This window comes from Lissotriton vulgaris, chromosome 1_1, assembly GCF_964263255.1.
Source record: "Lissotriton vulgaris chromosome 1_1, aLisVul1.2, whole genome shotgun sequence".
Lineage (NCBI taxonomy): Eukaryota > Metazoa > Chordata > Amphibia > Caudata > Salamandridae > Lissotriton > Lissotriton vulgaris.
Window position 1 is genome coordinate 380,807,556 of NC_141685.1, and position 20,458 is coordinate 380,828,013.

Here is a 20,458-nt window from a genome sequence, read left to right on the forward strand (position 1 = left end):
TTATAACGATAGCAGATTTTATATATATATATATATATATATATATATATATATATATATATATATATATACACTGTATAGAATTTTAACAGAGAACCAAAGTATACCTTATTGAAATAGACGTTTCAGAACAGCTTGTCCCACTGCCGTGTCCTCTTTCCACGCAGTGTCCAGACAGTAGTGCTTGGTAAATGAATACACACTCTTCCACGTCGCCGCTCTGCAGATGTCGGGCAGCGACACTCCTGCGAACAAGGCCATCGATGTCGCCATCTTCCTTGTGGAATGAGCATTCACTCTGGAATGAAGCGGCTTTCCAGCTTTTTCATGACATTTCATGGTAGCCGATGACATCCATCTGGCGATACTCAGTCTTGACAGAGGGAGCCCTTTCCTTTGTCCTTCAAATGCAATAAATAACTGTTCGGATTTGCGGAATGTTTTTGTTCGTTCAATGTAGAACTTCAAACATCTAGCTATGTCCAAAGAATACAACGCTCTTTCTGCTTCAGATGAGGGATTGCTGAAGAAAGTAGGCAAAATAATTGGTTCGTTAAGGTGAAAAGAAGTAGGGACCTTGGGTATAAATGTAGGATTTGTCCGTAATAGAACCCTGTCCTGGCGAAATTGAAGAAAAGGCTCTTCCACTGAAAAGGCTTTAATTTCGCTAACCCTCCTCGCCGATGTAAGGGCGAGCAGCAGGGCTGTCTTCCATGAGAGGAATTGTAAGTCTGTCTTGTGTATAGGCTCGAAAGGTGGCCTCATAAGTTGCGCCAAAACTGTATTGAGGTGCCAGGGCACTGGCGGGTGCTGAATGGGTGGAAAAACTCTAAAGAGCCCCCTAACAAACTCCTTTATCAGTCTGTGAGACCAGAGAGATGGCTCATCTGGCACTCTCCTGAATCTTGATATTGCCGCCAAATGCATCTTCAACGAGGCATGTGACAGACCTCCCTTTGATAACGACAACAGGTAAGGCAGAATACCTTCTGGGGGTACGGTCAACGGGTGTAGACTTTGACTGGCACACCAGTGGCAGAAACAAGTCCATTTTTCTGTGTATGTCTTATTGGTTGACATAGCTCTAGATTGAGATAGAATTTGTCTGCAGTCTTGTGGAATGCTCATGGCTTGGAATTCCCGCTCATGAGGTTCCATGCGGATAATTTTAGCGATGCTAGGTCTGGATGCAGAATTTGGCCGTTGCTCATCGAAATGAGGTTCTGGAATGTCGGGAATTGCACTTTGTTGCCTTTTGACATCTGCAGCAGATCTGAAAACCATGCCTCTCTCGGCCAAGCTGGTGCTATCAGAATGGCATGACACGGTTCTGACCTCATTTTGCGAAGCACTCGCGGTATTAAGGCAATTGGTGGGATCGCGTAAGCGAACATTCCCGTCCAGTCTATGTGAAATGCATTTCCCTTGGAATCCCGCTGAGGGTACCTGGACGCAAACTGATTGCATTTCGAATTGTCCCGGGTTGCGAACAAGTCGAATGTTGGTGTGCCCCATCTTTGAAACACTCTGTGAAGCTGAGTGTCGTGCAGTTCCCACTCGTGCGACACACTCGCCGTGCGACTCAGGACATCTGCCCGTGTGTTGAGGATGCCCTGTATATGCTGCACCTGAATAGAAATGTCGTGGCTTATCAGCCATTTCCAGATTCTTTTCGCCAGCGCAGAAAGTTGCTTGGATCTTGTTCCGCCTTGCTTTAGAAGATAAAACATAGTTGTGGTACTATCCGTTTGAATGAGCACCGACGAGCTCCGGATTCTGGGCAGGAAAGCTTGGTGTCCCAGAAACACCGCTTTGAGCTCCAACATATTTATGTGAAGCTGTGCTTCCCACTCTGACCAGCAGCCCTGGATCTCCAGCTCCTGAAGGTGCGCGCCCCATCCTTGCAACGAAGCGTCCGTCGTCATCACATATTCGTGATTCTGAGGTACAAAATTCAGACCCTGATTTAAGTTCTTCTGAACCTTCCACCATGACATGGCCACCTTCATACGGTGAGTGATGGTAATCTGATCTTCGAAGGTTCCTTTGGACTGAACCAACTGCTCGTCCAGATGTTCCTGCAAAGGTCTCATTTGAAGACGGCAGTTTGGAACCAGTGGGATGCAAGAGGACATCATCCCCAACAAGGATTTGTACGTCCGCACAGAAGTGAACCTTTTTGTCGGAAGGGATGTTGCTAGGCCCATTATCTTTTTCATCCGTTCTTCGGACGGGTATGCTTTCGTTGCCTTGGTGCATACCCATGCCCCTAGGAATTGTATGCCCCGAGCTGGAATCGGTGAAGACTTTTCCAAGTTGGTTCTTAGGCCTAAGCGATGGAACAGGCGGATGCAGCACTGAAGGGACCTTCTGGCTCCTGTGAATGATGGACCTGTCACCAGCCAATCGTCCAGATATGAGTAAATGCAATGCCCTCTTAACCTTAAGTGGGCCGCCACTGGGGCCATGCATTTGGTAAACACCCTAGGGCCGATTTGAGGCCAAATGGCAACACCTTGAATTGGAAATGGCGACTCTCCACAGCCAATCTTAAATACTTTCTGTGGTTCCGATGAATTGGGATATGGAAGTACGCATCCATGAGATCCAATGACGCCATGTAGTCTTTCTTTTTTAACATTAGGAGGATCTCCTGCAACAAGAGCATTCTGAAGGGAATTTTCTATATGTATTGATTCAGATCCCTCAAATCCAATACCTGTCTCCACTTCATAGTTTGTTTCTTCTTGATGAGGAAGAAATGCGAATAGAAGCCTTTCCCTCTGTGTTGTTGCGGTACTTCTATAGCCCCCTTCTGCAAGAGTGATTGGACCTCCTTTTGCAGCTCCTGACGATGTTGGTGGTGCTCTGAGCACCGGGGGATGATCTGGTGGCATTTCCACAAACTCTAGGGTATGGCCTCTGCTTATTACGTCCAAAACCCATTTGTCCGATGTTATGGACATCCAATTGTCGAAGTAGTGAGACAGATAGTGGTCGTTTTCCGGGATCTGCTGTGTGGGGAGCGCCGGCCTGAGATCATTGTCGTCTGCTAGATTGTTGATTCTTTCCTCTATTGGAAGACTTGCCCCTAGACTGCTGCTGGAAGGAGGAGTTGGAGAGCCTATACTGATTGCCTGTATTGTATTGCCTATATCCTTGTTGGTTATAAGGCTGATATCTGTTGGTTTGATATGAAGACCTCTGATTAGATTGACCCCTTGCACCTCTTTAAAGAAAGGACTGGAACCGTCCTTGCTGAAGGGATCCCAGCGCTCCAGCTGTATCTGTATCTGTGTCTGACTTGATACCCTGTAGCGCTTCCTCTACATGCTTTCCAAAAAGATTTTCACCATCGAATGGCATGTCAACAATCTTCGCCTGCACCTCTGGACGAAAGGATGTTGCCTTTAGCCAACCCTGTCTCCGAAGTGAAACTGCTCCTGCCATCTGCCTGAAGGCCATAGAGGAAACATCCATGGCAATGTCAATAGATTCCGATGCCGACTTTGCCCCATCGCGGAGGATAGCCGCTGCCTCTTCTTTCTTATCCTCCGGTAGTGCAGACAGAATGGGTGCCAAATCCGACCACATTTGCCTGTTAAAACAGCTAATAAGGGCCATAGCATTGGCTGCTTTAATCGTAGAGGCTGCCATGACCGCAAATCTCTTCCCGGCTCCATCCATCCTCCGTCCTTTGTCTGGCGGCACCATTGAAGTAGCAACTGGATTCTTTGAATTCCTCTGCGCCGCCTGCGTCACCACCGACTCCGGTCTTGGGTGTCCTATCAGACCTGCCGCAGCAGACTTTGGTGCTCTACATTTCTTTTCGATTCTAGGAACCGAAACCCCAATGGAAGCCGGTGTCTTCAAAATTTTTACGCCCTATTCACAAATGTGAGGAATAATCGGGATTGAGCGGGCAGATTTCCTGGCGTCATCTTTGAAATCATAAGAAACATTCAGTTTCATTAACCTCCATTTCCAAATCAAACCTCTTAGCTGCTTTTTCCATAATGTGATGGAATCCTCCAATATCCTGAGGAGGAGAAGTGGTTGGCGGCGGAGTAGGTGAAGGGGCCGACGGCAAAATGGACTCATTCCACTCCTGCCCCATGGAATCTTGTATAAGTTCACTTTCCTCAGGTTGCTCATCATCATCAGAATCCGTCAGATCGTCACTGATTGTTATCACTGGTGGTGATCTCACAACCTGCTCATGAGGAGTAGATTGGGTCTTTGGATTGCGTTGTAGCCACCGGCGTAGATGACGGAGGCGCATATGCCTCTGGAAAACGACGATAATAGTCGTTAATCATGAACCTCAGGTCAGAGACAAGAGAAACAGGTGTGGAGACTGACTCTTCTCGCGACTCCTCCCACGATTCTTCTTGTTGCTCATCATCCTCATTATAGTTACAGGTCTCCTGGAAAGATTCATATCTTGTAGATTGAGCTCTCTCCTTGAAGGAAAACACCTCTTCTTCATCTGTGTCCTGGCTCTTTATTCTAAGTTGTGAAGTGCTATAGGCCGCTCATGACGACTCCTCTCCTTCTGAATCCTGTTCCAGCAAAGAAGATGGGGATAGAGGCGAAATCTGCGTCCACGACGTGAATTCTGCGGATTTGCTTTGGTCGCCGAACCCCTCGACGACTGAAATGAGCGAATGGAGATCAAAGTCTTCGACTGTGGTGATTTAAATGCCTTTGCCGTTGAAATTACATTCTTCATCGACGGTATCGTCGTCGACATAGCCATCGTCGACGGAGCCGTCGTCACCAAAGCCATCGTCGACGGGGTCTCCGTCGACGGAGTCGTCGACGTCTTCGTCGCTGATCCTTTCGTCGTCGTCGACGGTTTCTTCGTCGACAGGATGGTCAAACTCGTCGACGTAGTCGTCGTCGACGCTGCCTTAGTTCCTGTCGTCGACGCAGCTGCCGTCGTCAAAACAGTAGTCGTCGACGGTGAGGTCGTCGACGGGGCTGAAGACTTTACCACAGATTTTGCTGCAGAAACAAGGGAGCTGGTCGACGGAGCAGACCCTGCCTCTTTCTGACCTGACGGCTTCTTGAGGGGAGTAAGAGGGAGAGATGACGCCACTTTCTCCTTTGATTTAACCTTCTTAGGCTCCACCCTTTCCTCAGAATGTGAGGCCTTTCTCTTTTTAGGTGTTAAGTTAGTAGATTCCTACCCGGAATTTGAATCTGATGCGGCCTTCTTCTTTTGAAGCCACAACAGCAAACGAGCCTCTCTGTCCCTCAGAGTTTTAGCAGAGAAGGTTCTACAATATTTACAATCCTTGGCCACATGCTTAGTATGAAGACAATATAAGCAGTCCTTGTGAGGATCTGCAAGGCCTGAAAAGCCTCTTTTTAGAGCTTTCAGCCATTATGAAAGAAAGTAGGTACACACAATACCTTAATCCAAATGAAAAGATAGTTGAAATAAAAGGTCAATAGTTCACACAGGAACAGCAAACTGAGCAGAGCTAAGGGAGACTCCTTTCTCACACGAAGGCGGTTGGAAATCTGAGGCAGGAAGCTTCTGCTGGGGAGTGTGAGGGCAGGGCAGCAATGATAATTGGCTGACTTTTGGACCAAACAATGAGGAGGTCTGGTTAACAAATACTACAGTCCCTATGGGCTTTTCTATGCAGTTTTCTTCTCTATGATACTGCTTTGGTCATTCTGTTACCGTGAGACTCCCACCATGACGACGGGGAAGATACAAGGATGTGAATCTATGAAAGATGTAATACTGGAGAAGATGCACATACCTCGCAGTCCTTGTCTTGATGGTCCTTCGAGAGACAGAGGTTACAGACATCGTGGAGGTCTCATTGTGCAAATCTGAGTTGACAGCTGGGCAGAATTTAAAGGGGATATTTTCCATGTCCCCTACCTGCATTGATTCTTTGACTACGTAGCTGGTACCATTGGGTCCCCAGTCGGAAGGTAGAGAGAAGGGTCCCCTTTTCTCTAATCAGTGTCTCTTTCATGGTCTTCGGTGAATCATTAAAATTTCTACCAAAAAGCTGTATTAAAAAAAAAATATGATAAAAAAACTTGGAGCTCCTGCGTTGCTTTAACACCCAATGTCGACAAAAAGAATCCGAAGATGGTGACTATGCACAGGAACATTTGCGACGCCGTCCAACGTCACACAGAGGACGGGCATACCATTAAATGCTGGTCGAAGAGATCCAAACAAAAGGACCATTTCGGACCCAACCACTGGATGGGGAATAATGACCAGCATTTGAATCCTGAAAAGGATTCATGCTGCAAAACTCTAAATACACAAACTGTAGTTTTTCTTGGCTGAAATTAGCTTTTCAAAAGAACAGTCATGCACATTTTGAATGTTTTTCTAAATCAGCAAGCCATACTGCTGTGTATTCACCAAAACTTCAAAAGGTTCTTGATGTTGAACCAAAATGAGAAGTTAGCAGAATATTAGGCTAGGTGTTCATCTGTATAACAGAGAGTACTACACCTAAAGTGATAGCCACATAGGGAGGCTCCAGTGTACAGAAATATCCAGGTCATCAGTGATTTGCAAAGGTTAAGTGGTTGGGAAGAATTGCCAACATCAGCTTTGCAGCCATAAATAGCTTTAGATTACAAAGTGATAAGATAAAGCCAGGGTTAATCTAAGTGCAGTGCATAAATGTCTGAAAAAATGGAGCAGCAGGCAGGATAACGATGATACTAGGGCTAAAGATTCAAGAACAAGCAAATCCCACCTACCCCATATTCTTCCCTTCCCCTTGTGGTGGGTCTATCTTTACAGATCATATCTCGGGGGGTTCCCCATGTGCCTAGCTTCCAGAGACTAAACAGGTATTAACTCTTTTCCATGCCCAGTATGGGCCATAATCTATGCAGTCAAGTTGTGTTGTGTAGTTACTTTATCCGTGCTCCAATGTGAAAAAATCACTTGTCAGTTAGAACCATGTCCCATATTGTGTCAGCTTCGAAGATGCCCAAAGTAAGTGGAGGAGTGTTTCTCGCCCCCAAGCAGCCTCTCCATCAGTCCTCACTTCTGGCAGGGTTACCCATTGTAGTCCAGCATGTGAGAAATACCAATAGATCGCTATCTTTGTAAAGGTTTCTAGGCTTGATGCCCAACAAATTGTGTGGCCCACCTGAAAGTATATGTATCCCCATTCTTTATGTGTGAATGACCCTCCCAACGCCTGTTTCCCAGTGCCTCTGGCCCGCAATTTTCTCTTTCACATGGGGGGGGGGGGTCAGGGGGGCGTATAATTTGTTGATAATACGCATGTCTCCATCTTTGAGTAGGAGCCATTTCTCAAGGGGAGTGAGTGTTCGTTTCGCCTCCTATTTTACTTCGGGGTGGGGGACCCAGTGCTTGATTTGCAGGTAGTGGAGGTGCTCTGTTTCAGGGATATCTTAATTTTCAGTTGCTTGAAGGGGATCAGACCATCAGCGTAAAAAATAAAATGTCCGATGGACTTGCAACCAGTAAGTTGCCTTGCCAAAAGGGCTGCAGGAGAAAGCCGGAGGCAAAGTCAGAGTTATCAAATATGGACGTAAATGGTGTTGGGGTGGGGTGCGGGATGGGAGGGCGTTCCTTTCGGGTGGCCACTCTATCCCAGGCCACAAGGGTACCTCTGGTGATCGGCCAGGAGTATAGACTGCATATTCTGTATTTCGTGTGTAGCCTAAGTACCTTCCGAAGGTGCTCTCCCCTTATTGTATGCTTCTCAGTCTCTGGGAGGCGCCACTCCACCAGAAAGTGAAGCTGTGCCGCTTGATGGTACTGTAGATTAGGAACCTTCAGGTCCCCCTCTCCAGTGAGGTGGTATATCTTATCGCGTGGCATATGTGGGTGTTTGCTTCCCCAAACAAAGCATGGTTTTGAGCATACTGCAGGTGGTATCAACGGAAAGGCCTGGAATGTAAATAGGGCCCTGGGGAGTATTGTCATCTAGTAGTCAGAGCCAGGAGAGGCTGTAATGCCTTAATTTGGCGATGTTTGTCCCTATATGGCAGAGTAAAGTGCAGTAATTGTGTCCTGGATCGTGGAGGCAATCTGTACTCCGAGATACAATACCGAGAATGCAGACCATGCTAGAGATTAGCTGGCAGCCAATTGCTCCTGCATGGTGGGTGGTATCAATATATTGAGGGTCTGTGACTTCTGTAGCTTAATGCAAAAGCCAAACACCTTCCCAAACCACTCTAGCTCCCCTAGGAAGGCTGGTAGGTAATGCAGTGGGTTGTCTAACGCTACTAGGACATCATCCGCGTAGAGACTTATGGCGTGCATGTCTCCCCCAAAACACAACCAGTTATCCAGGGGTCATCTCGGACTCTTTGTGCCATCTGCTCCATAAAGAAGGCAAATAGGAGAGGGGATAATGGGCACTCCTGGCGCATCCCCATGCATATGGAGAAGGGAGTCAACAGCTGCACACTGACCCGAATCACTGCTGTAGGATTGCTATAGCTGCTGAAAATCCAGTTGCAGAGCTTGGCATCCGGCCAAAGTGGGCTAGGAAACCTTCTCAGCATCTACGGCCAGGAGCATCACCTCTCTGTGGAAGAGTTTGACCTTGTAGACCATGTGCGGAATTCTTTTAGTATTGTCCCGTACTGCAGGTGGCGAATAAACACAGATTGGTCTGGGGCAACTAAACTAGGTCTGGCATAAGGAGATAGAGCCGCGCGGTTAGGATTCAAGTGAAGAGTTTGCATTTGCATTTATGAGCAAAATGGGGTGATAGGAGCAACAGCAGCGTTTGTCCTTGCTGGGTTTAGGGATTACAGTGACCGGGGCTTCTAGCATAGTTTGAGGGAATGTACTAGTGTCTGCAACGGAATTAAAAAGTCTGGTGAGAATCGGTGAAAGTTTTTGGCAGAAAGTTTTATAAAAGAGCCGAAAAACTATCTGATTCAGGGGATGTGAGCGGTTTTAGATTGGAAATAGCCAAGATCATCGCTTCAATTCGAATGGGTGAGTCTAGGGATTCAGCATTATGCTTAGTCAGTTGGGAAGTGCTGGGGTCTTGGCTGTATTTGTGGGCGTCATCCATCTGGAGTTCCTGAGCCGCTTAAAGAGGTGAAGAGTTCTTTCAAGGTTATACCAGCATCCTCCATGATTTCTGTGCCATCAGGTGCACAGACAGCCTTAACCCTCTCAGCTTGACATTTAGCTCGGAGCTTGTTGGTGAGTTGTCTACCACATTTGTCTCTCCCTGTGGAGAAGGTGTGGCGAAGGCAAAGCAGCGAGTATTCTACCCTGTCTAGAACAGGGCTGTGGAGCTGAAACAGTGCTGTTTCTAGCTTCCACCAGACTCTCAGGCCCCTGTCCTGGTTAGGTCTCGCCTACGCAGTGTGCATGCACTGCTAAGGTGGGCCTTTAGCCGTCGCTCTGCTAATTTTCAAGCACACACTCATGCTGGTGACGACATCCCCCTTGCGGGAACGAGCAGGGGCACGCGAAGAGTGCAGTGCTTGAAAATAAGCAGATTGCTCTCCTAAGCGCACGCACCACTTGCGGGCTCACCTCCTGCCCTCCCTCACTCCCCCCAACAACCTCTCTGCTTCATCATCTATAGGCAGGGTGGCGCTTGTTTTAAATATAGGGCCGAAGGTCTTCAAATGCTAATCGTGCAGCCTTCTGCGTGAGTATAGGACTGACGTTGAAACTTGTCTGTCGAATATCATTTCAAAATATTGAGCGAGGAATGTGTAAGACATAAATAACTCCTGCAAGAGTGTCACACAGGTGGTGAAGCTGGATTCAACTAGAACTCAGGGAGAATAAAGACATTGGCACTGCAACTCAATGTCTATTTGGAAAATCAAAAATACGGCAACTCTGCGGCATTAGGGGGCTACAGATTCATTGAAGACTCAATTTTTGTGTGGAAATGAATGTCCCAGTGTACAGACCATAAAAACTGCCATCTGCCGGTGCGCTCTCTAAATATCACAAACAGTGGTTTAAGTGGAATGATTAAAACTGGGAGGGTCACTCAAAGGGGCGTGGCTTATGTAATTAATTGAGTGGCTTAAAACGCCTACGCTAAAAATCTGTGCTTGGCATAGTGAGTGACCGACTGGTATTTTGATGTTTCGGTCATTGCACCCAGATATACAATACAGCAAATGATATTACATCAACAAGAAGCCAGCGCTATTGTCTTTGTCTGTGGTTGTTAGTTGTTTAAGATAAATAAGCAACAACTATGGCTTTTATATGTAGAATTTTGAAAGTGCTTCAGTTCTGAAATGATGAGACTGTGCAAGAACTACAAGTCCGTAATGCTCATGTTGAAACTTGAATAATAAAAGCCTGGATGTGAATGGATGGAGATCAGACTAGTGTGTGAGGCTGAAATGATAGAAAGCATACCAGGTTGTCAGTTTAAAGTGATCTCTGGGCACTATTCAGGAGCGGTTGCAGGTTCTGCCAGCTATCAAGTGTTGGTATATGGTTTTATTGGCAAACTCAAAGTAATTTCAAAATGTACACAGCCATGTCGACAAAACCATTTACACTAAAACTACAGTTGTACCGATGAGGGATGACATTTTAATTTAGAGGAAAAAGAACAGAAATTATGTATGTCATAGTGCTATGACACATAATGGACAAAAGCGTAGCTCTGCAATTGGCTTCAGGCTTTGTCAAATATACAATTAAAGATTAGCTCACATAGTTAATAAAGGTGCTTTTAGACTGTTTCACTTACCTTAGCTGGAAATTTTACATCAATATTAAGGTCACTGGTTTTAAAAGCAAATCTTGTCAGGCAGGAACCATACATCCTCAATGAGCAATCTGAAACAGAAAAGATGTAAACATGTCAGGATTTTACTCCACATTGTACTTCAAAAGGAAAGTAAGTCACGTATGCTACACATCCATTAAACAAATAAAATAAAAAAATAAAGAAAGATTGTTTGATTACAAAAAGCAAGAATATCAGAGAATAAATAATGGAAGTATTTTAAATAGAATGCACAAAAAAGTTCTAACATCTAGAACAACTAAATTGTTTAAGATACTGAACCCTGGTCTCAAATTGAAAAAGATCAAGCTCCTCTTGTCATGTCTATTTTCTTGAGAAATAAAGCAATCTGCTTAACCCCTTCTGTGCTCCCGACGCAAGCACTACCTGCTGGGTGCTGCGCACGACCGTTGGCCGACGCAGCCCCGCCCACTCCGAACGCCCGCCATGCGGCCGAATGTTCGCCGCAGTAAAGGCGTTAACATACTACATTGAAGAAAAATGATTAAAGGAGTTACTGTAATATAATAAATACTCCTTAAAAACATTTAAGAAGCTTCTTCTTCAACCCAATACAAAAGAAGCTGCTTTATGCACTGATATGATAACTTTTCTTTGCTATTTTGCAGGATTCGGCCTGGCTTTCATTTCTTTTTTTGCACACACATTTCTAAAACAATACAGAATTTGAATGACAAACTTAAATTCTGAATGAGTAAAGAAACTGAAAATCATGTCAATTTGTAGAGCGCACAACTCATCCAAGAGGGTATTCTGGCGCTGAAAAGCAGGAGCAGCGTGGACCAAGCCAGGGCCTAGATTACACGAAGAGCACTGTCTTCAGTTTCTGGCAAAATTCAAGAACTGAGAAGGTGGCTCTGATGTGCAGGGGTGCATCACTCCAGGCTTTGGGTGCAAGGTATGCATATCCGGGAGATGTGTGAGAGTAGGAGTCCGGCTGAGAAGTGTTGGGTAGGTGTGTGAAAGTTAATGTGATTGTTTAGGTAGGGGTGGACGATGTTGTGCAAGGCTTTGAATGTGTGCGTGACGAGTTTGAAAAGCGAAAGTACGTGAATGGAAAGCGAGTGAAGGTCTCTGAGGTGTGGATGATGTAGGTGAGGGGGTGGGGGCAGGGGTGAGGATGGAGTCGGTCTGAGTCTGGCAATTGAATTCTGTATGGTCTGGAGTCTTCTGGTCAGTTGCACATGGATGTCTATGCAAGTGCTTTGCTGTAGTCCAACCTGCTTATGAGAAGGGCCCGGTTGAAGGTTCTGCAGGTATTGAAGGGAAGTCACTTAAAAATATTTTTTTGTTTTAATCATTTTATTGAGGCTGCTCACAGATGTCAACTAAATAGCCTATGAGGCAATTTTAAGCACAAGCAGTCACACACCCAAAAAAAAGACAATAGTCGGAGTAGAAAGGGTGAGATATCTCTTTCATAATAGTCACCACAACTTTAACCTACTGCATACATCCCTCTGCCACCCCAATGCTCACAGCTAAAGGAGGTGCATTTCACTGTGTGCCAAGCTGCCTACATACAACTTGACAAATGAATTAGACAGAAATTCAGGTCTCCTCTCATGGCTGCTTTCCAAGTAAAGCTCCCATGGCCTTCTGCTTTTTCTCCAGGATTTTTCTTTCCACCTGCAAAAATATGCTCTGAAGCACCTGAAGTGGAACATGACTGTTGTTGGATGCCACTATTCCAACCAGCAGAACTATTAACTCATTTTAGATTTGTAGCAATTCTGGTCTCCTGGTTATCACAGAGAGGTCAGAATCTTTTAAAGCCTAGTGATGCCGCTTTTTGAGTAGCCATTACACACATAGCTCTATATCTTTCTAAGGGTGCCCCTGGAACTAAGTTTGGGACTCCCTTTAGAATGTTTTAAGCTTGTAAGCTTTCTGAACTCAATATGCAAAGAGGAGTCTACTAGGCGGACCTGCTTGAGAAACACAGTTCAGTATTGTACAGGCACACACAAGAGTCAAATGCTTACTGGTCACATTCAGCCCTCCAAAGACTATCAGGTATTCAAAACAGATCATCTGCGATACTAGCAACCTATGAAAAGGTAATGGTTTTGCCTCCATTCATCTGATAGCGCTACAGAAGACTATAGGTGAGAGTCCCTCATGATAAGATGCTACATTTTGATTAATCACTTGTCCAGGGAGAGAAGAGTGGCATCAATGATTGATACCTTCAAAGCAATTAAATCAGTACTGTGCTTTGGCTACTAAAGCACCACTTGAATCTAAAATTACTCTGTCCATGAAGGGGAGAGTTTTATGCAGAGATGGCAAATGACAGACTGGAACCATCTTATTTCTCTCGCAGGACATGAGTTAACAGGACTCTGACTCTCCATGTGGAAGGAATGGAGGCTTCATCACTGAATGTTGGTGTAAACAAATGCCTCTTATTGCATGTTCGCCCCCACATTTATGGACTGATACTGCTGGTTTTCCTACTCAGAGAGAGCACTAAGGCCGCTGACCAGACCTCAGTGCCAGTGTTCTAATCCTATACCAAGGTATGTGGAATTGGATACATACAATTGGCAAGTTCGGGTCCCTAGTATGTGGAAGCCCAGGTACCTAGGGCATATAAGGCAGAGTGCTCACCCAGAGCTGCAGCACTGTTTGTGCCAGCCTGCATGTGACAGAGACAAAATGGAACACAGCCTGCCACTGAAGATTGAAAGGGAAGTGTGTGATAATGCCAGTTCGACTTTGCCATTACACTTACTGGCAAAGCCATCACTTCCCTAAAGTAATATATGCAAGTGTCCACTAAGGAAGGCCTCCAGAGGGGGGTGTGGCTAGCAAGCCAACATTTTGTTTGTGTAACTTGTTGAGCACCATTATTGTCTTACTGTTGTTATTCTTCTTAATTGTTCTAATACATTTTCTATATTTATACAATAATTTAATGTGTGTAGGGGTATGACTAGTCTAAAAAGTTTCGAAGTATGTTTGTCATATTGTTTACTGGTATGCTTTGAAAACATTTTTTCAGGAAATGGTGTTGTTTTTCTTTACTTTTTTCTCTAATTTTTCTGTATAATTTACAAATTCTTTGGTTGCATTAATCTGTATCTTTCACTACTTTAATTATCCTACTTGAACCTCTGTTAGGGTTCTAGCAAGCCAACATGGCAGACGTGAGCAGCTAGTGCTCTGCTGTTAATCCCTTGGTTACCCTGTATATTCCTGCAATCCCTCGCCATCTCGGCACGAAAATGTAGGCAGTAGACTAGTAAACAACTGCAGCTGCCTATTGTGATGCCAAGACCTCGAGAAAACGTGGAAGTAGGAGGAACGGACACCTGAGGCCTCTGCAGCGTGCATGCGAGCGGAAAAGAGAGACCGCTGCTGCAGAGCTATAGTGTACCGGGCAGGCGCCAGCTGGGGGAAGGCACAGAGCGGTCTGGAGACTGACGCAGACGAACCGCACTACCCAGGGTAAATACCCCCTGGTGCTGGCTGCTGAAAAGGCTTGGCAGCCTGCGTTGCCTGCGCACCTGCAGGACACAATCGCGGAGTCCTGCATTCAGAGCCCAGGGTGGGAGGGAGAGCTCCAGAAAGTGCTGTGAAGCTACAGCGAGGAGAGAAGACAAGCAGGGGAGAACCTAACCCCACGCTGAAGTTGGAGGCAACATAATCAGAGGCCCTGCAGCACTGTAGAGGGGGGAAAGACAATACTCGCACGTAGAGTAGAGGGGCCCAACACCGTGTTGTGCCACACAGCCAGGACCCGACGGAGCACAAGGAGTGGAAGCCAGACTTGTAGCGCGTGAAGACAAAGAGCGACCTGCTTGAAAACAGGGGACCCTTGGACCGGGCCGCAGAGGGGTCCCACGAAGCAGGTTGGTGAAGCCCTTCGTGAGACACGGGCATAGTGGCGCGCTGGGGCAAATCAAGCATCCTCCGCAGCTTGTGCTTCTGCACGAGACGCAACTTCAGAAGCCCGGGGTCAGGTCAGATCCAGGCCACGGCAGCAGTATGCAAAAGGAAAGGCTTGGGACATCAAAAACTCATACCAAGAGTCAGCAATTCTCTCAGGCGGCTCTAAACGCAGCAAGCCATCCCTACACAAGAGGACAGTTGCGCAACAAGAGCAGCACTTGAGAGAGGAGTTGGGCCCGCTGGCATTACACCCCCCCTCCCCCAGGACAACTGCGGGGTGCCCAGGCTGTGCGCCGCACACTAACTGGTGGGCAACAGTAATCTAGTGCCCGAAAACTGACATTAAGGGGTGATACAGCGACATTGTGCTGGGCAGACCACTTGATCCACACCCCCCAAGGATTCAGTTAGTGATTAGTGGGGACACCACGCACTATAGGCCTGGTCGAATCAGACTGAGCCATAGCCAGTTATTAGTCACAGCCCTGCCAGACCAAAAGGCCGTGCCGACACCCAACACGCAGCTTGGGAAACCATTGCACATTTGCAGTGGATGCAGTCAGAGCAGTAGTTAGCAATGGGCCGGTTACGCACCAACGTTCAGCAGCCTAACACACGTCCCGGCAGCTCAGAGTCAGAACAAATGGAGCGAGACAAAACAGAAGAAATTTCACACGCAGCACTCTCCACTAAACTAGACTCCGTACTGGAAACAGTGGAAAAGATTGATGCCATGCTAGAAATCCTCAATAGAATCTAAAATTGATAACGTTACCTCTGACTTTACCCTGCTACACCATGACCACCACAAACTGGCCGAAAAGGTGCAATCCCAATATAAACTTCTAACAGTGCTGAGGCCCACTGCGCACAGCCACACTGCAGCCCTACAAGACCTGCTGGACAGTGTGCATGAGCGGGAAGACAAAAGAAGACGCGGAGGGGCACTCCCTTCGTAATAATGTCCGGGTGGTGGCCATCACAGAAGGAGAAGAGGGACACAATCCAGAGGAATACATTGAGCGCTGGCTCAAAGATCTCCTGCCGGCCGGAGTGCTATCGCCGGAACTTGTAGTTGAGAGGGCACATCACATACGAGCCCATAAGACTCTCCACGCCCATTTTTATTTAAACTACTCAATTACAGAGACAGAGATGTAGTACTACATGAAACTTGTAAGCTAGCAGAGATCAAAGTCCGAGGTAAACAGGTTATGATGTTCCCAGAATACACAGCGCAGGTGCAGCAACGTAGGAACACTTGCACCACGGTGAAGCGTCCACTCCGCGACCTAGAACTGAGTTATTCCTTGCTATTTCCAGTTAGATTAAGAGTGGTGGCGAAAGGTGTGGTCCGCATCTTTGACTCTCCCACCAAGATCTGGGACAGGTTAGAGGAGTCTGGGCTATGGACAGGGCCCAGACCACGGACAGAGAATGCTCCAAAGAGACACGGCAGAAGGGGTCATCGACGTGGAAGTCCCAAAAGTGTGACTCCGGTCTCTGCGGCTCCCGACACTGAAAAGAGGAGAATAGAGAGACAGGATGCAATGCAAGCGGCTGCGAGGATCAGGGCTGCGGTACACCATGGAGACCGTAATCTGAGCCCTTCTAGATCAACGATTGCCAGCGATTCAACATCCTACAACATGGATGACCTTCATAAACCGCAGCTATCGGTTGTCACGCCACAGAAGGCTGACGGCATCATATAACTGAGAACAGATCTGCTGAGCTGAGTGGGGAAGTATAAACACAAGTAGCATCACAATGACACATTTTGCCAGGGCACCTGATTGCTTGCAAGCATGATGAAAAATAAGGACAACCCTGACACCGACACAAGCAACATATACATAGCACTACGAACAGAGTTACAGAGCCTCATGCACACCTGCAAACACTTGATAGCCGGGGAATATCTATGCAGAGGAATTCCCAAACCTTAACTAGCCACACACCACAAAAACCCATACCAGACATCATACTGGCTTCGTTATTGCCGTTGTTGAGAAAACCAGTCCGGATAAATGTCACTATTGAGTTCGTCCCCAACAGTTATGCATGTTATTGTTCAAATATATGCTTTATTTTTTAACGTGGTTATTCCAGAGCACTCTCACGAACCACATGATCTGCCACGCATTATCAGCCCAAAGCCACCCTAAATAACAAGGTACTTATCTTCGGTAACAATATATCTGTAAGAAACATTAGTTAGTGATAGATTCCTTACCTTAGAATATCCCCAGGGGTCAGACTGGATCCGGAAAGCTTTAGTCAGCAGAACCCCTGCACGTCCATAAGTGTCGTCGTACGGCTCCACGGGCGTCATATTCGCCGAGATGACATCACTGGAGCTACTTAGACGCGCCCACGTGAGCGGATGTCAGTTCTGTACACAACTTTCCGCAACAGGAACGCAGAGCCATGCAAGATACTGACCACTGGTTCATGGAAACTAGGGCCTGAAAGGATGACCTTAACCCTAGAAATAAGTTCGCAGAACGGGGAAGATGGGTAGGGCGGTAAGGAATCTATCACTAACTAATGTTTCTTACAGATATATCGTTACCGAAGGTAAGTAACTTGTTCATCTGAAAGAAACACGTAAGTGATGGATTCCTTACCTTAGAATAGATACCCCAGCAATACCAACAGTGTAATGGTGCGCCAGTGGGTGAGGTGATGACTAATCCTGCCACCCACTGGCGTCTGGTGGTTCTGAAACACCGGACTAGGAAGGTGTGGGGGCCCTGGCAGCGGGGATGGTGGTGGACTGACCCGCACACTGGCCCCGTGACCCGCCTCTGCGAGTCCCACGTCTGCGGCTACGCTGGGACTGTAGCTGCGCAGGCCTGTTCTGACGCCCCTACTGGAGCTACGAAAGGTAGAAGCGGAAGGAGTACGTGTGGCCGAAAGGCCTAAGGACTTGGCTGTGGCTCGAGAGACCTTGAAACGCTCCAATGTGGAATCCGCCTTATCACCAAAAAGGCGAGTGCCATCAAAGGGCATGTCCATCAAAGTATTTTGGACATCCGCAAAAAAACCAGTCGTCCTCAACCAGACATGACTGTGTAGCACCACCGTTGTGGGGATCGTTCTACCCAGCGAATCAGCAGTATCAAGACCACAACGTATCGTGAACTTAGCCGCATCTCTTCCCTCCGTAAGAGCGCAGGAGAGAACTGTCCGGGCCCCCTCCGGACACTCAAGCAGCACCTGCGCAACTGCATCCCATACAGAATGGGAATAGCGGCCCCTAGTGAATAGTGTTCACAGACCGCAGTCCAGAACTTGCGGAAGAATAAATCTACTTCCCAAACTGCTCCAGTTTCTTGGATTCCTTGTCTGGTGGAGCAAAAGGGAATGCGCTTGGGGACATAGAGGCTTGAACCACCAAACTCTCAGGTGTAGGGTGCTAGGTGAGGAAGGGGGGGTAGGGGGGGAGGGGTCGCCCAGGGCCGGACGATGGAGTCGGCCCACACCCTTGTCCACAGGGGCCCCTGTGTTGGGCTTGGACCAAGTGCCTAGAAGCCCATCAGTGAGTGCATCATTAAACGGCAACAGCGATTCTGTTGAAGAAGGTGGTGGCCGAAGCACTTCTGTCAGTAGGTTGGTCCTGACAGCCACTGTAAGGAGCTCAAGGTTAAGAGCCTTGGCCGCCCTACGCAACACCGTTGAAAAGGTACCACTCTCCTCCATAGTAGCAGAAGAAGATGGCGCTGGAGAGTAATCCGGGCCACCGGCTTCCGCATCCTCATCCCAGTCGGGGACAGACTCTCACTGTGCCGCGAGAGGGTCTTCAAACCCTTCCCTATCCTCACTTCCTCCACAAGTGGACGAGGGTGAATGAAAGGGTAAAAATCCCCCCCATCTGCGCCGGATTGGCATTGGGAGACACTCCTCCGGCACCGTGCTAACATCGGAAAGGAAGTTGATGCCTGCTTTGGTCGCTGCCGCCGCAGGCATCATCGGCGATGTCGATGTCAGTGGGGGCTGTACGGGGTCCACCAGCAAGAACCGGAAGCCACGTCAGGAGCCATGGAGGCCTCTGGTCGACGAAGACGTCGGGCCGGGGCCGGCGAGGAACACGGAAATGTGGGGGCCGCTGGGCCCGAAGGCATGCTGAAGGGGCAGCAGGGGTCGTAGATACGTGGCATTGCAGACACAAAATCTTGCAATTCGGCCAGAGTCGCCGATGGACCTGGGAAAGGTGGGTAAACCAACGGTAAATGCTCAGGCTCCGTCGGAGCCGCAAGGGCGGTGCCACCTGCCCCCTCAGCTGCATGCCGTGACCAGTGAGGGGAGGACGAAGAGCGGCGACGCTTCTTCGACTTTTTGTGCTTCGCCTTACCTGACTCAGAGTGCAAAGACTTCAAATGATGGTGCTTGCTCAGCGACCGGGCCCTCGACCTCCCGAGGAACTGGGGCCTGGAACGACGTGGGGACAACTCCCGGGCCTCCAGCCACTTTTTGGGACTGCTCCCGCAAAGTTTGAGACCATGGCCTGGCAGAGGGGGCACGACTGTGTCGTGGTCGCGCCCCAGGCAGAAGAGACACTCACGGTGCGGGTTAGTCAGGGACATTGTGCGCGGACAGGCCTCGCAAAGCTTGAAAACGGGCATCCCTATGCACCAGGGGTACAGTGTACTCACAAATTATAACAAAAGAATACTTAGTCAAAAAAAGTGACGGGGTACTGGTCTCTCTGGATCTGGTGTGCTGGTGCAGAAAAAGGAAGAAATTACGTCAGCGCACGTGGGTGCGTCTAAGTAGCTCCAAGGACGTCATCTTGGCAAATACGACGCCAACGACGCACGCGGAGCCGTACGACAACGCCTATCGACACGCAGGGGTACTGCTGACAAAAGATTTTCGGATCCAGTCTGAGGCCTGGGGATATTCTAAGGTAAGGAATGGATCACGAACATGTTTCATTCAGATCAACATAACACCCAGTCATGACACAAGTAAACGTAGTCACATGGAACGAACGCAGTATGCACACACCAAAACGTAGATAATCAATATACTCATATTTACAGTGTAGGTCTACAGGTATAGCTCTGCTACAAGGAACACACATGACGCGCGATGAACTGGAATGCTTGTGTAGGAGATGTAGAGGCCAAGTATGTGGCACCACCTACTAGGCCCACACGCGTAGCGCTCTAATTTGGAAAAGATTCAGAAAAGGGGGTGGTGATGGACAGAGTATCTGAATTAAACAGAACACTCGTACCCAGTCAACAGATCAGGGCTTGATCCATCACCGTTTTTTAGCTCACGGCACCATCCCAGCTCAGAACCTGGCTACATGCAAATTAGTCTGTCCCTCGCCCAGTGCATCATGGGAACAGGGCAGACCAAACTACCAAGCCAATTCTTATACTGGAAAGGAAACAAGCTTCCGGGGACCGGTTTCTGGCATTACAGCCGTCTTCGGCCCGGCTTGCTTGAATCCTGATGGTGCAGTGAGCAAGGGACTCAAATCTGAGTATACCCCCTTCCACGCTTATGGTGGACAAAACGATTCAGAAAAGGGGGTGGTGATGGACAGAGTATCTGAATTAAACAGAACACTCGTACCCAGTCAACAGATCAGGGCTTGATCCATCACCGTTTTTTAGCTCACTGCACAATCCCAGCTCAGAACCTGGCTACATGCAAATTAGTCTGTCCCTGGCCCAGTGCATCATGGGAACAGGGCAGACCAAACTACCAAGCCAATTCTTATACTGGAAAGGAAACAAGCTTCCGGGGACCGGTTT

The 20,458-nt window shown here is 47.7% G+C and overlaps 2 protein-coding genes across 4 annotated transcripts in view; both read right to left on the minus strand.

The window, feature by feature from the left end:
• LOC147747214 (uncharacterized) overlaps positions 1 to 1,344 on the minus strand; it is a 187,214-nt gene extending 185,870 nt beyond the window's left edge. The window contains exon 1 of the mRNA XM_086952446.1: positions 108 to 1,344. Coding sequence (XP_086808572.1) covers positions 109 to 1,284 — 1,176 coding nt within the window. The 5' untranslated portion in view covers positions 1,285 to 1,344 and the 3' untranslated portion in view covers position 108. The remainder of the gene's footprint in view (positions 1 to 107) is intronic.
• The window catches only part of TUT4 (terminal uridylyl transferase 4), a 1,145,308-nt gene that overhangs the window by 778,029 nt on the left and 346,821 nt on the right, over positions 1 to 20,458 (minus strand). For all 3 annotated transcript variants that reach the window (XM_086952445.1, XM_086952444.1, XM_086952443.1), the window contains one exon: positions 10,728 to 10,816. In XM_086952445.1, the coding sequence (XP_086808571.1) occupies positions 10,728 to 10,816 (89 nt within the window). The remainder of the gene's footprint in view (positions 1 to 10,727; positions 10,817 to 20,458) is intronic.